The sequence below is a fragment of the Talpa occidentalis genome, unplaced genomic scaffold (genome assembly GCF_014898055.3).
Source record: "Talpa occidentalis isolate TD23 unplaced genomic scaffold, MPIMG_talOcc4v2.1, whole genome shotgun sequence".
Classification (NCBI taxonomy): Eukaryota; Metazoa; Chordata; class Mammalia; order Eulipotyphla; family Talpidae; genus Talpa; species Talpa occidentalis.
The window spans coordinates 84370419-84384953 of NW_026555331.1; the positions used below are offsets into that span (position 1 = coordinate 84370419).

Here is a 14535-nt window from a genome sequence, read left to right on the forward strand (position 1 = left end):
AGCAAAATCAACAAAAAACTACGAACCAGAGACACTTTTAGGGGGGGGGGTGGGAGGGGAGGGATTGGGGTCAGAATGGGGGGGCTGCAATTGTATGGGGAATATAAAAATAAAATTTATTATTAAAAAAATAAATAAATAAATAAACCCAGTAAAAAAAAAAAAAAAAAAAAAAAGAAATGTGCTTGGCCTGACACAAGGTTTCAGAGGTTTGGGATTCAGCAGAATGGGAAGTACCTTCCATATCCTGCTTGCTTTTTAAATTCTGTTATGTGTGTATAAGCTTATGGAAAAAACTTGCCCTAGGGCCTCCCTGGTGGCGCATGGGGTTAAGCACCACACTGTGAAGCAATCCGCAGCCTCTGCAGCACAAGTTCCATCCCCTGCTGCCCAGGGAGCAACCCACATGGTGAAGCAGATCTCTCCTGTCTCGCCCTCTGCTCCCCTCAGCAGTATGTTTTAGTCAGTCTGCCTGTTCTTTTCCCCACTCTGTCTCTGATGAATCCTCTCACCCCCTGCATCTCTGGCCTGTACCCCAGCTCTTGTATGCACAAATAAATAAATCTTTAAAAAAAAAAAAACTTTCCCTACACATTGCCTTGAGATTGTTTAGGGTTTAAGTTAAGCATTTCTGAAGTAATTAACTTAGATGGGATATGCAAGAAATGAGGGACTGTGTCATGTGTTAGTACAGTGTCATTTGTTGAAGAGTATAGGGGTTTCAGTGCTTTTCAATAGTGCCTTCCAGGGTGATTTAACTGTTCCTATCTATACTGTCTACTACAGTAGCCCTTAGCCACATAGGAATATCAAGCACTTGAAATGTTCCTGGTGTGATTGAGGAATGTAAATTTTCATTTAAAAATGTTTTGGTAAAGCATTTTTATTGTCTAGTTATAGAATAACAGATTTTAATTTCATTTTACTAAATTTTGTCTTTCTTTTTTCAGGTAAATACATGCAGATGATGAACATTCTTAAGCCAATTGCCTTTGATGTCATCCATTTCATGTCTCAACTATTTGATTATTACTTGTATGCAATATATACCTTCTTTGGTCGGAATGATTCAGTAAGTTAAAACTTTTGGAGAAAAAGTCTTTTTCTTTTTAAATTTTTTTTTAAATAGGTTTTCATTCCCTCTATATGAAATACACAAATAATATTATTTTGAAAATTATCCATCAAGAATTCAACAAAATTATTGATTGTCTATTTGCCTTATTTATATATTATTCTTTAAGCTTTGCTATGATAAGCATACTGTATGTTATTCAATTTTTTGGCAGAAAAAGAACACCATCTGTTTCTAACTTTCATGTATTTTGGCAATGTTAAATGTGCAGGTTGCCTTTTTCAAACTAGCCCAGTGTTTAATTACTGAGACATTTTAAGTATTGGCTAACAACCTTAGCAGGCACTACCATGTTTGGAAGATAGTGGCTAATATTTATTAAAATAATTGAATGTCTTTGAACTAAACTAAGTGCCTGCCAGAATTTGTTTTCTGTATTTCCTTTTTATGTTTCCAAAGCTCTTACTAAGTATCTTTTTCTACTACTATGGAAAACATTATATTGGGCAGGTAACTGGTCTGATATTTGGAGATTATTATGTGATTTTTATACATGTTTGACATTTTTCTGTGTGACAGCATACTGCTGAATCCTGTGAGTATATCATAATATTGACTTTTAATATACGTTATTTCCTGCCTTTTTAAACTGAATTTTCTAGGTAGCTATATTCATCATAGGAGAACTTATGTGAATGGCTAGTAAGCACATGAAAAGATGTTTTTCATCACTATTATCAGAAAAATGCACATTAAAAGTACATTGACTATATTATCAACTAGAATGGCTAGTTAAGAGAACTGACAATAGTGAGTTTTATCCTAGTCTCCTTGTCTGCTATAACGAAATACTATAGACTGGGTAGCTCAAACAACATGAATTTATTTCTCATGGTTTTGGAAACTGGGAGGTCCAAGAGCAAGGACCTGGCCAGTTGAGTTTCTGGTTAGGGTTCTTTTCCTGACTTGCAGATAGCTGCCTTTTAGCTGCATCCTAACGTAACCTTTCCCCCTGGAGGGTCAGAGCAGCTCCCTGTGTTCTCACACGGTATAAGTCCCATAGTTAGGAGTTTACCCTCACAACATCATTAACCCTAATTACCCACCACATGCATTATTTCCAGAAACCATTACATTAGGGGTTAGGGCTTCTTCATATGTACTTTTGGAGTTAGGAAGACTGGAGGAGAACAGACTATTGTCTTGTCAGTCTTTGACATGAAGCAAGTGGAATATGTGTGGTTTACTTACAGGAGTGCAAAATGGTACAGCCACCTTGGAAAACAGTATGGTTGCACCTTATAAAGTTAAAAATACATGAGTCAGAAACTCCACTTCTGGTTATTTACCCAGGAGAACTGACGGTGTACGTACATACAAGGACATGTATGTGATTGTTCCTAGTGGCATTGTTCACGTATTCCAAAACAGAAACCCAAATGTTCAGTAATAGTGACAGAAAGTAGATCAGGGGTTAAGGGTGGGAGAATAGAAGCAAGTGCAAAGGGCATGAGAACATTGTTAAAGGAAAGGGAACTCTTCTCTCTTGATGGTGTTGGTTACAATATTGTGTATAATTAGTAAAATTCAACCAAATGCTTAAAAATGGCTGAATTTAACTATATAGAAATGTCTTAATGAAAAAAGAAGAAAATGAATGAAGTTTTTAAAACCTAGAGAAATAAAATGTATTATAAAATTACCATACAAAATTTGTTCATGTTTTACTGTTTCATAATATCACATAACTATTTTAACTTGATATTTTCTAACATGTCTAAAAACTTTTCATTATTGTATTTCAGATGAGATAAAAATAAATATGTACATATGTGCTTGCTTATGTGCATATGAATCTATGCACATAATTTCTATGAATAAATTAGTGAAGCTATGTTTTATAATTTACTGTTAATAAATAGCACATACAGAATATTTTGTCTTTCCAGATATCTGAAATTTCAATGATTACCTCTATATTAAATTTATATTCATCAATTGAATCATCACACAAGGAGCCAACCTTCTTTGAAGGTTTTTATAAAAACTGTGGTTTTGTTGTGGTACCAAAAAAATCCTATATTATGAAATGTTTATTAAATTAAGCCTTATGAAAAAACTTCATTAATTTTTGGTTGAGGATTTACACTAATTTGTGTGAGAAAGTAGATTAGCAACACTACATTGTTATCAACATAGTATACTATCTTTAGCCCTCTTAAGTCTCAAGTTTTTTTACCTAAAAATAATAATTTGTGGAAATGAAATTCAGGTGAACACTCTTCTAATAACTCATCAGATTGGTAGGTTGGTGAGATCTGTGAGTGTACAATTATAAGTAATTCTCTTGTTCTCTTGAAAGCTTATGTTTGACTTTTTTGTTTGATGTTTTTGGATTTTTAAATACAGTTTGAAATCCCTTCTGAAGACAGTGTATCTGAGTGACAACTTATGAGATACATAACTGGTTAATATGAAGCTGTACTATTTGCAAGATTACCACCAGGGAGATTTCCCATTCCCCCTCCCTATTACCAGGAAGATTTAACATGCCTTTCTTTTAATTTTTTAGTTGGAATCAACAGGATTAGGCCTTAGTAGTAGTAGACTAAGAACAACTCTAAACAGAATACAAGAAAGCCTTATTGATATGGTAAGTAATAAATTAGAATCAATTATTTTTGGTTATAAAAAAATGGAAATTAGTAATGTAATCAACTGCATATAAATGTGTGTCATGTATCCTGAGTGAATGACTGCTTATTATAACATTAAGTGCTTATTGGAGGTAAAAATGGAAATTTCTTATAATCAGATTGTAGAGAGAAAAAAATTTATATATATGAAAGATGATATTGGCTAAAACCTGGTACAAGTTCAAAAAGGGGAACGTTTATGTGAAAAACTGATGTCAGAGAGTGATTGAAGGAGGAAGTGAGACTTACACTAGACTTTGAAGAGCAGGCATGAGTTTAACAGGATAAAGAGGAAAGGACAGCATTCAAATTAAGGTATAGAGGTTAAGCAAAGATTTTGAGGTATGACTGAGCCTGGCCCAAAATTTGGTAGATCATTGTGAATGGGGTATTTGTGATATATGCTAAAGAGCTGTTTCTAGGACCACTTTATAAATGGCCTTAGGATTAAAAGAAGAAGTTTGGGTTTAGTTGGCTATGTAGTAAGGGGTCCAGATTCTTGGCTGTTACTACATGATATAATGGATTTAAGAAGGTAGTAGAGGTAGCAAAACAGGATTGATCCTCTATTGTGATTCAGCTAACATAAGCATTTAAAATTAAAAAAAATTTTTTTTTTGTCATTGATCACTGTAACAAGAGTTTTTGGTTGTTCAGTATCTCTGCATCTACATTAATCCCAGGATTTTTCAAATTTTCCTTCATTCCTTCATATACTCAAGCAAACAATTTTCCTCCTTTCTCATAAGCTCTATACTATGTGCATAGTTTTCTTACTGAAGTTTTTATAAAACAATGCAAATCACACTCTTTTTTTTTTTTAAAGATTTTTATTTTTTATTTATACAATACCTGGGGTACAGGCTAGAGGCGTGGGAGGGTGAGAGGATTCACCAGAGACAGAGTAGGGAACAGAACAGGCAGATAGACCAAAAGCACTGCTGAGGAGAGCCGCGGGTGTGGCAGGAGAGATCTCTTCCTGGCGAGCTGTGAATTGTACCCGCACAGCAGACAGCTTTACAGCGCTGCACTCAACCCACTGTGCCACTGGAGAGGCCCAGTAATCACTCTTAAGAAGTACTGAAATAGGGCCTCCCCAGTGGTGCTGCAGTTGAGCGCTGGGCTGCGAAGCTGCCCCGCAGCCTCTGCAGCACCGGTTAGATCCCTGACCGCCGGGTGTGGGTCCCACATGGCGCGCAGACCTCTCCTGCCGCCCACTGCTCCCCTCAGCAGTGTGTTTCGTCAGTCTGCCTGTTCTGTTCCCCGCTCTGTCTCTGGTGAATTCTCTCACCCTTCCACGCTTCTGACTGTACCCAGTGCATGTATAAATAAATAAATAAATCTTAAAAAAAAATGACTGAAATAATTATTATCTGTTGGGCATATATATAGTTCTGGAAAATTTGCAGTGCACAGGAGAGGTAATCCCTGTTTTCTTGGAATTTCTATTTTGTTGGAACAGAGAGACAAATATATAACATAGTGTCAGATACTGGTAAGTGCTAAGAAGAAAGTGAGTCAGTCATAGGATGGTGATCTTTAATCAGAGTGGCAAAATATAAATAAAGAAGTCTGCTGTTAGTTTGAGTGAGTGCTGTTTCAGCAGAGAAAATAGCCTGTACCCATCTCATTTTGCCTAGCACATACACACATACAAACACATATCATATATGTTCATAGCACTTACCTTATTAGTACACAGCATTTTTTCCATGAATATAGAGAATAGATCATAAAGTCCAGTTCCTGAGTTCCTTTGTCCTGGCTTAACCTGCCTTGTTTTCTTGGCTTTGCTTTCCATTTAATCCTTGATCTTCATTTTCAGTGTCAGGATCCCTTGTTTGACCCAGCCATCTTTTCTTGTTGTTGTTTTCTCTTTTGTAAAATGCTTTAACTTTTCACCTCCTTGGCAATTACCTGTATTTTGATTTTGCTTCTCCTTTTTCGATACTTAGTATAATTTTGACCATCAGATGCTGTTCTCCAGATCCTAAGTGACAGGTGATGTTTTTCTTTTTTTCTGCTTGAAAGCCTCAAGATTGCTGGGCCAGAATTTATCACTAAAGCCGTTCACTCAGACCTGTCTCTGTTATCTCTGCTAGTTATTAGTTTATGGTTGTCAAACCACAATTCCAGATTTGACCCTCAAATAATGGATTTTATGCAGTATGATGTGTAATGATAGAGAATGACGAGGTAAAAAATGGGACCAAACTGGCTTTTCTTTGAGACATGCTGCTAACCATCTACTGATGATGGTGTATCTGTGGCATCTTCTGCCCTGTTCTATGTTCATTGAATGAGATTTTTCCTACACTTGCATACTAGTTGGATTTAGAAATATGTTTAAAAAACCAATTGTATTCCTCTTCCCAATATAAATAGATCTGTTTTTCCTCTGGTACTTGGGTTTTAAAAGAGGAGGGTGAGGGATTGGAGGGAGGAGGGGAGAAGCACAGGGGACTGTGCATGGGTGAATTGGTGACATTCTATGGGGACTACACCTGAGGAGGAGGGGAAGCAACCATTGTTTAAAAATGAACAATGATGGAAAATATATGTAAATTTAAAAATAAATAAAAGTATCCTTTTTTTTTAAACTCCTTATCCTTATCCTCTTAAATCAAACACTATACTCTGGATCTTAAGACCCTGTGAGGGTGACAGGGGATTAACACTCCTCTGGAGGATAAGTTTCTACAGCAATATAGAGGTTTTTCTGAAATTTCCCACTAATTTCCAATGCTGTATGTTAAATTATTACACTAATAAACATTAGTTAGTATTTTAGAAAATACATTTTTCATTTACTAGTCCTTGATCTCAGATTTTTATAGGGCACTATATTCATTAATTTGCATCTACATTGACAGAGAACATTAACAGATTTTTTGTTATTCAATACATTCCTTGGTTATTAAAATAATTTTTAGTCTAATCAATCTGGAACCAACTACACAGAAGTTATTTTTTCCCTTATATTTCTCCTTCATGTCAGTTAAAGTTTTAATAAGCACCTTTTTGGTGACTTTATTTTCCCCATATATATCTTCTTAATTTTGCTTCTCTTTATTTTTTTTTTCAAAGAAAGATTTTATTTATTTATTTATACATCACTGGGTACAGTCAGAAGCGCGGAGGGTAAGAGAATTCACCAGAGCCAGAGCAGGGGGGGTGGGGGGAGGGCTGAACAGGCAGAAGGACCGAAGTACACTGCTTAAGGGGAGCAGTGGGCGGCAGGAGAGGTCTGCGCGCCATGTGGGACCCTCACTGGAGGCCGGGGATTCTACCGGGGCGCTGCAGAGGCTGCGGGCAGCTTCGCAGCCCAGCGCTCAACCACTGTGCCACCAGGGGAGGCCCAATTTTGCTTCTCTTTAAACTGTAAAAAGCAAAATTAGAATCATTACAATCTTAAAAACGTCACTTGAAATTGTATCATATAGGTTAGTGTAAACTAACAAAATTTGTTTGACACATCAAATAAAAGTCTAAGAAAAGCATCTAATAGAAGAGTAGATAAAGAAACTGGTGTAGGTAATAAGGGCTCCAGAAATGTAAATATGTAGTTTATATATTTGGTGATGCCAAATTGTTGGCTTTATGACCTTTAACCAACTTTAACTCTTTGATAATAAAAATGTCTTTTAAATTGGCCCAGAAAAATTCATAAATAAAAATTCTTTTTTGTAAGAGCATATTAGTGATAGGAAAGGCCAAAAAAAGGGACTTCCACTGTGAAAATAAAGACTGATTAAGGTTTAGTTTCTTGAAGTCTTCAAAAGGTTTCATATCCTTTCCATATTATATTGGTAGAAGCTGAAATACTAATTTTATTTAGGAACTTTTCCATTTAAGTACAGAATAAGTACATAATCTTTATTTATATCAGCTTGGCATTTTGTGACTCTGTCTCTTTAAGCCTATTTTTAAAATGTAAACACAAAACTTTAGCTTTTAGGGCCTCCCCGGTGGCGCAGCGCTTGAGCGCTGGGTTGCGAAGCTGCCCACAGCCTCTGCAGCACCGGTCGGATCCCTGGCCGCGGGCAAGGGTCCCACATGGCTCGCAGACCTCTCCTGCCGCCCGCTGCTCCCCTCAGCAGTGTACTTCGGTTCTTCTGCCTGCTCTGCTCCCCGCTCTGGCTCTGGTGAATTCTCTCACCCTCCCGCGCTTCTGACTGTACCCAGTGCTTGTATGTATGTATGTATAAATAAATAAATAAATAACGCCAAAAAAGAAAATAGACATAAAAAAAATATGTTAGTCTCAGAACATCATTGTTAACTAGGAAAAAAGGAAAACATCTGAATGAAAATATTTTGAGGTGGGGCACCAATTCTAGTGATTTCTGTAAAAATGTTTTTTGTGAAAAAGCTTTGTCAGTAGAGGGGGTAGCTCAAAGCATTTGTATAGGAGGTAGGTAAGGAAGTAGTTAAATAAATACTTTCAGTCTCTCTTGTCATACCCAGAGATAAACCTCCCCCTTTTCTTCTACTAGTATCTAAATATTAAGATGCTTTTCACTTTATAAATATGTTGTATATGTTGTGATAGCTAATAATGAAAGAATGAAATTCAAATGTAACTCTCCAATTAAAATATGTGGTTATTTGTGGTAACCCTTTGGGCTATTCCAGTTTGAGGTTGTATAATACTGGCAAAAAGTACATGTCAGTTTTTGTTTAATTACAAAATATTTAATTATTTGTTTTCTTTCATTGTATTTCTGTTGAGGTTTACCATTGGCTAACAGCACTGCATATGATTTAGGGATATAGGTTCAAGCCTCTCCTCTTCATAAGTATGTTGCTATGCCATTTACAATAAGTCTAAGCTCCTATATACACACATGTCTGTATGTGGCATAAAGTACACTTTATCAGTGTTGTTTCCTGACACTAACACTTCATGAGTTTTTGGAGGGTAGTTCATCATCATTGTACCTCAAGACTTTGACATGTCTCCTGACATCAGTAGGCTGTCAATCAGTTTCTTTGGGGAAATGAGGACAACAATGGTGATGGTAAAAAGTTTTTACTTCCTCTTCTCTTTCAGGCATATTCCAATTAATTGCTTTTATCAACCCCACTTCAAAAAAAGTTATCAAGATCCCCAAAGTCCTCCAATTGCAAATTCTGAATTCCATTTTACTGAACTGACCTGCGCCATCCTACAAGGCTGACCTTGAAAAACTTTCTTCACTTAATTTGCAGAATACCACACCTCTTGGTTTTTCACCTGTTCCAATGACCACCTCTCTGTCTCCTTCACTAGACTGTCTTCCTCTCCTTCACCTTGAAACACCAAGGGCCCTAAATTTCAGCCCCAGCTAGAGCAATTAAGCAGGAAAAATACATGAAAGGTATCTAAGTTGGAAAAGAAGTAAACTATCATTACTTGCAGATAAGATAACATACATAGAAAATCCTAAAGATTAATAAATTATTGGAAACAATACATCATTACAGTGAAGTGGCAGGCTACAAATCAATATAAAAAAACTGTTACTTTCTTATACACAAACAACAAAGTAGAAGAGAAAGAAATGAAGAAAACAATCCTACTTACAATTGCATCAAAAAGAATTACCTATCTAGAAATAAACTTAACAAAGAAGATGAAGGACTTGTACAGTAAAAACTATAAGACACTATTAAAAGGAATAGAAGACACAAAGAAATGGAAAAATCTGTTCTCAACGGTATGGTTAGTTTTGTTTCAGTCCTACTTCGGGACATTCTAATTATGCCTTGAGATCATTCAAAGGTTGCCTTGATTAAGGTTTGAGTGTGAAATAATTAATCACACCATAATTTTGGATTTTACCAGCTTGGTTCTCATAGGGCAATCCCATTTTCCTTGTCTACCTGCCGCGGACCAGCACAGCGATGGACGATGAGGCCGTCTCAGGGTTGAGAGATTGCGCAGGGTGGTCAGGGATTCGATGAATAAATGACACACAGACACACTTCAAGAGAGTGAAAATCTGAGTGCGCTTTTATTAAGTTAGTGGTCAGTATATATATGTTTTTTCTAAAGGCATAGGAACAGTGAACATCAAAGAGATCAGTTTGCTCATAGGCTTAGCTTAATTGACAGGGCAGTGATTTATGTCCGAAGTTACACCTGGACCTAGCCTCATTCCTAATTGGACAGGTTATTAACTCTTTCTATATTCTTGTACTAACTACTACTACTACTATTACTTACTTATGTTTACTCATAATTAATTGTCATAGGTAAATTTATATTATAATGCAGTTAATATCAAAGGTACTAAGGTTAAGCACATAATAGAAAGATTATTAAACCAACAATTCTATTATAACACAGTGTTTAGTAATGTTTCATTTGCATTAGTCTAATTAATAAATTACGTATGTTTTTTAATTAGCAATCAATGACCAGAAAAAGGAAAGATTTTAGAGAGACAGTTGTAGCAGAATAAAGTTTGTGGGCCTTGAGAAAGCGAGATAAGGTTCCAGGTGGTCAGCATTTCTTTTAATCATCTTTGTGGCAGCTTCTGGTGGTCATTATTTCTTGGCAGGCATTCGGCTTCTCTGCATCTTAGGGAGTTTGCTGTACTCCCCCTGCGCGCATGGTTCCTTGCCCACGCCGGACCTCAGGGACCATGGCAACAGCCATTAGCCCTGAAGGTCACTGCAGGGGGGAGTGCAGCATCTACCAGTTCTTGAAGGACATTTTCTCTGTTTTCTCTATGAAACATCTGCCATTTCATAAAGATTCCTTATAATGTTAATTTTGTTTAGGTCTTGTAAGATGAAAGTATGTAGAGTTGGGTGATACTGTACAGGATCATTTTCACTTAGTATAAAAAATTAAGTTCCATGCTTATGCAAAAACCCTCAATAAAATCCTAGACAACAGAATCCAACAATGCATGAATAGGATGATGCACCACGACCAAGTGGGATTTATTCCAGGGGCACAAGGATGCTTCAGCATCCAAAAATCAATTAATGTTATCCAACACCTCAACAAAAAGAAAAAGAAAAACTTTATGATCATATCAGTAGATGCTGGGAAAGCATTTGACAAAGTTCAACATCCATTTGTAATGAAGGCCCTCGAATTCTCAGGAAAGAAGGACCATACCTTAACATCATAAAAGCCAAATACGACAAACCCACAGCCAATATTATTCTCAATGATGGAAAGCTGAAAGCCTTACTTTTAAGATCAGGAACAAGACAAGAATCTCCATTTTTGCCACTACTTTCAGTATAAAACTGGAAGTCCTAGCCAGAAAAATAAGACAAGAGAAAGGCATACAAAGAGTCCAAATAGGGAAAAAATAAGTAAAACTATCACTATTTGCAGATGATGTTATACATAGAGAACCCTAAAAACTCCACAGAAACTAATTAAAATAATAAACCAGTTTAGTAAAGTAGCAGGATACAAAATCAACACAGAAAAATCAGTAGCCTTTGCCTTCCTATATGCACACAATCAGTCTGAAGAAAAAGAAATTAAGAAAACCAATTTACAATTGAAACAAAAAAATCAAATACCTGGGAATAAACCTAACCAAGGAGGTTAGTGACCTATACAAAGAAAATTATAAAACATTCTTACAAGAAATAGGACTCACAAAGAAATGAAAAGACATCCCCTGCTCATGGATTGGAAAAATCAACATTATTAAAATGGCCATCCTACTGAAAACAATTTACATATTTAACACAATCCCAATAAAAATTGACATTCTTCAAAGAAATAGAACAAATATTGATGAAATTCATATGGAGCCACAAAAATCCTTGAATAGCCAAAGCTTTCTTGACTGAAGAAAGGAGAATGGAGCTATCACACTGCCAGACTACAAGCTATACTGCAAAGCCATAATAATTAGAACATTATGGTATTGAAATAAAAACAGACACATAGACCAATGGAATCAAATAGAAAACCCAGAAATAAAGCCACGCATATGTGGACAACTAATCTTTGACAAAGGAGGAAAGAATATGCGATGGAACAAGGACAGTTTGTTCAATAAATGCTGCTAGGAAAACTGGACTACCACATGCAAAAGAATGAAACTAGACTACTACCTCACAACTTGCACAAAACCCAACTCAAAAAGATAAAAGAATTGAACATAAGACCTGAAGCCATAAAATATGTAGAAGAAAATATAGGCAAAACACTACATGACATACATCTCAGTAACAGCTTTAAAAACTCATCCCCCAGAGGGGGTTGAGAGGGATGGAGGGAGAAGCACAGAGGACTGTGGTGAAGGTGCATGGGTGCCTTGGGGAAAGAGATTCTATGGGGACTCAATCTGAGAGGGTGGGGGGAAGCAAATATTGTCTTAACAAATGTATAAAATGATAAATGTTAAAAGGAAAAAAAGGAAAAAGAAAAAAAACAAAACCAACTCATCCCCCAAAGCAAAGAAAGTGAAGGAAAAGATAAACAGCTGGGATTACGTCAAACTAAAAAGCTTCTGTAGCGCAAAAGAGACTTAACCAGACATTACCCAAAACACAAAGACACCCTACTTACTGGGAGAACATTTTTTTTTTATTTTAACATTTATCATTTTTAAAAATTTTTAAATAATATTTGCTTCCCCCCACCCCCTCAGATTTGGGAGAACATTTTTGTCCTCCATACAGGTGATAAGGCGCTGATTACAAAGATCTACACAGATCTCACATGACTCAACAAAGTAAACAATCCAGTAAAAAAAAAAAAGAAAAAGAAAAAGGGCAGAAAAGCTAAACAGACACTTCTCCAAAGAGGAAATACAAATGGCCAACAAATATATGAAAAAATGTTCAACATCACTTATAATCAGGGAAATGCAAATCAAAACCACAATGAGATACCACCTTACACCAGAGAGAATGGCACATATTAAAAAAAAAACAAAAAACTGGCAACAACAAATGTTGGTGAGGATGTGTAGAAAAAGGAACTCTCCTACTCTGCTGGTGGGAATGCATACCGATCCAACCACTGTGGAAACCTGTCCGTAAGTGCCTCAAAATACTAATAATGGAGCTACCATATGACCCAGCAATTCCACTCCTAGGAATCATCCCAAAGAACACAAAAACTAATTCAAAAGGACACCTGCACCCCTATGTTTATTGCAGCACTATTTACAATAGGTAAGCTATGGAAACAACCCAAATGCCCAAAAACATACACTGGAATACTATTCAGCAATCAAAAAAGATGAACTCATGCCCTTTGCAGCAACTTGGATGGAGCTGGAAGGGTTTATGCTCAGTGAAATAAGTCAGAAGGAAAAAGAAAAGTATTGGATGGTTTCACTGATAAGAGGAATATAGGGGAACCAAATAAGGGATCAGGAAAATAATAATAAAAAAACAAAATTAATAGAGACATTCTGTAAATCAGAGACATTCTGCAGGGGAGGGGGTGGGAAAGGGATCAAAATGGGAGAGAAGAGCACATGGCACTGTGGCAATGGTGCACGGGTGAGTTTGTGTTGAGAATTTTGCGGGACTACATCTAAGAGGAGAAAGCAAACGTACAAAAATGAACAATGATGCAAAATATAAATAAAGAAAAATAAAGTTCCAGTAATTGGGAAATCTCTAAAAGGAAGAAAATTATGTAATGTATGCCTAAGAATATTTTAATTGTAGTTGCAGTTTTGTCAATATCATGTTTATTGCTATTAGATTTGTAATTTCAGGTTGTGTGTGTATTTTCAGGAAGTTTCTGCTGATCCTACTGCCACACTCACAGCAGCAGAAGAGAGAAAGGAGAAAATACCAAGTCCACACCTCAGTCACTTAGTGGTTTTGACATCTGGGGATACGTTGTATGGGTTGGCGGAAAGGGTAGTGGCCACAGAATCTTTGTAAGTTGTTCAAAGCTGTTTTTATAAAACAATCATTGCATATTTTAAAAGGTTTTAAAAACATTTTATATTAGATTTCTAGTTTCATATGTCTCCTGTTTATGCTAAAATAGATTACCAGTCAATTTTTACAACTGTGGACAGAGGGAAATTTAAGTTTCCATGCAACATGTTCCTTGCTGTGAGCAAAACTTCAGAGAATAGTTGTGGTATACTTTTATTTCCTCTCTTTGAATTGTGATTCTTAAGAAACTGGTTACATTGTTGGCTTAATGTTAAATATGGTTGACCCTTGACATCAGCAAGAATGCTCCCTCACCTATATAAATCCCCCAATTTAAAAAATATGTTTAAAGTATGTAATTTTTCTATAAAATGCTGTCTAGTGTAAACTTAAATATTTTTGTGTACATAATGAAAAGTAGAGACATAGTGCAACTGTCTGTTGGTGATCTTCCAGCTAAACGATTCCCACTCCTCACCCCAGCCTCTTGACCTGAAGTTCACATGTGTCTCAGCCAAGTTATGAATGTTTGGGTTACTCCTGGAATGTGTCAGATATTAAATCTGTGAATTCAAGGATTTTCTGTGTATAATTAAATGAGATCTTTAAAAGAAATTTAAAAATACTGTTACATTCTTTTATCATTTGTGTCATCTGTGCTTGTATCTTACATGCACAGCAGCATATCTCTTTACCTTGTGATATCCAGATAGTTCCTTAGCAACTATCCCTTGCACCTGAACTCACATTCAGTGATGAACCCAGCTTTAATTTTTGTGTAGGTTGTAAATGAGTGTGTCAAGTGGTAGTACAGGTAATTCAATAACATGGAAAATAATTTCAGTTGCTGAATTTTGCTCTGAAGCTCTTAAAGATTACTTATATGAAACTAAT

The 14535-nt window shown here is 36.1% G+C and overlaps 1 protein-coding gene across 1 annotated transcript in view; it reads left to right on the forward strand.

Annotated features, from left to right (window-relative positions):
- VPS50 (VPS50 subunit of EARP/GARPII complex) overlaps positions 1 to 14535 on the forward strand; it is a 119842-nt gene that overhangs the window by 95709 nt on the left and 9598 nt on the right. Inside the window, exons 21-23 of the mRNA XM_037507961.1 lie at positions 951 to 1072; positions 3648 to 3728; positions 13489 to 13637. Of these exons, the coding sequence (XP_037363858.1) occupies positions 951 to 1072; positions 3648 to 3728; positions 13489 to 13637 (352 nt within the window). The remainder of the gene's footprint in view (positions 1 to 950; positions 1073 to 3647; positions 3729 to 13488; positions 13638 to 14535) is intronic.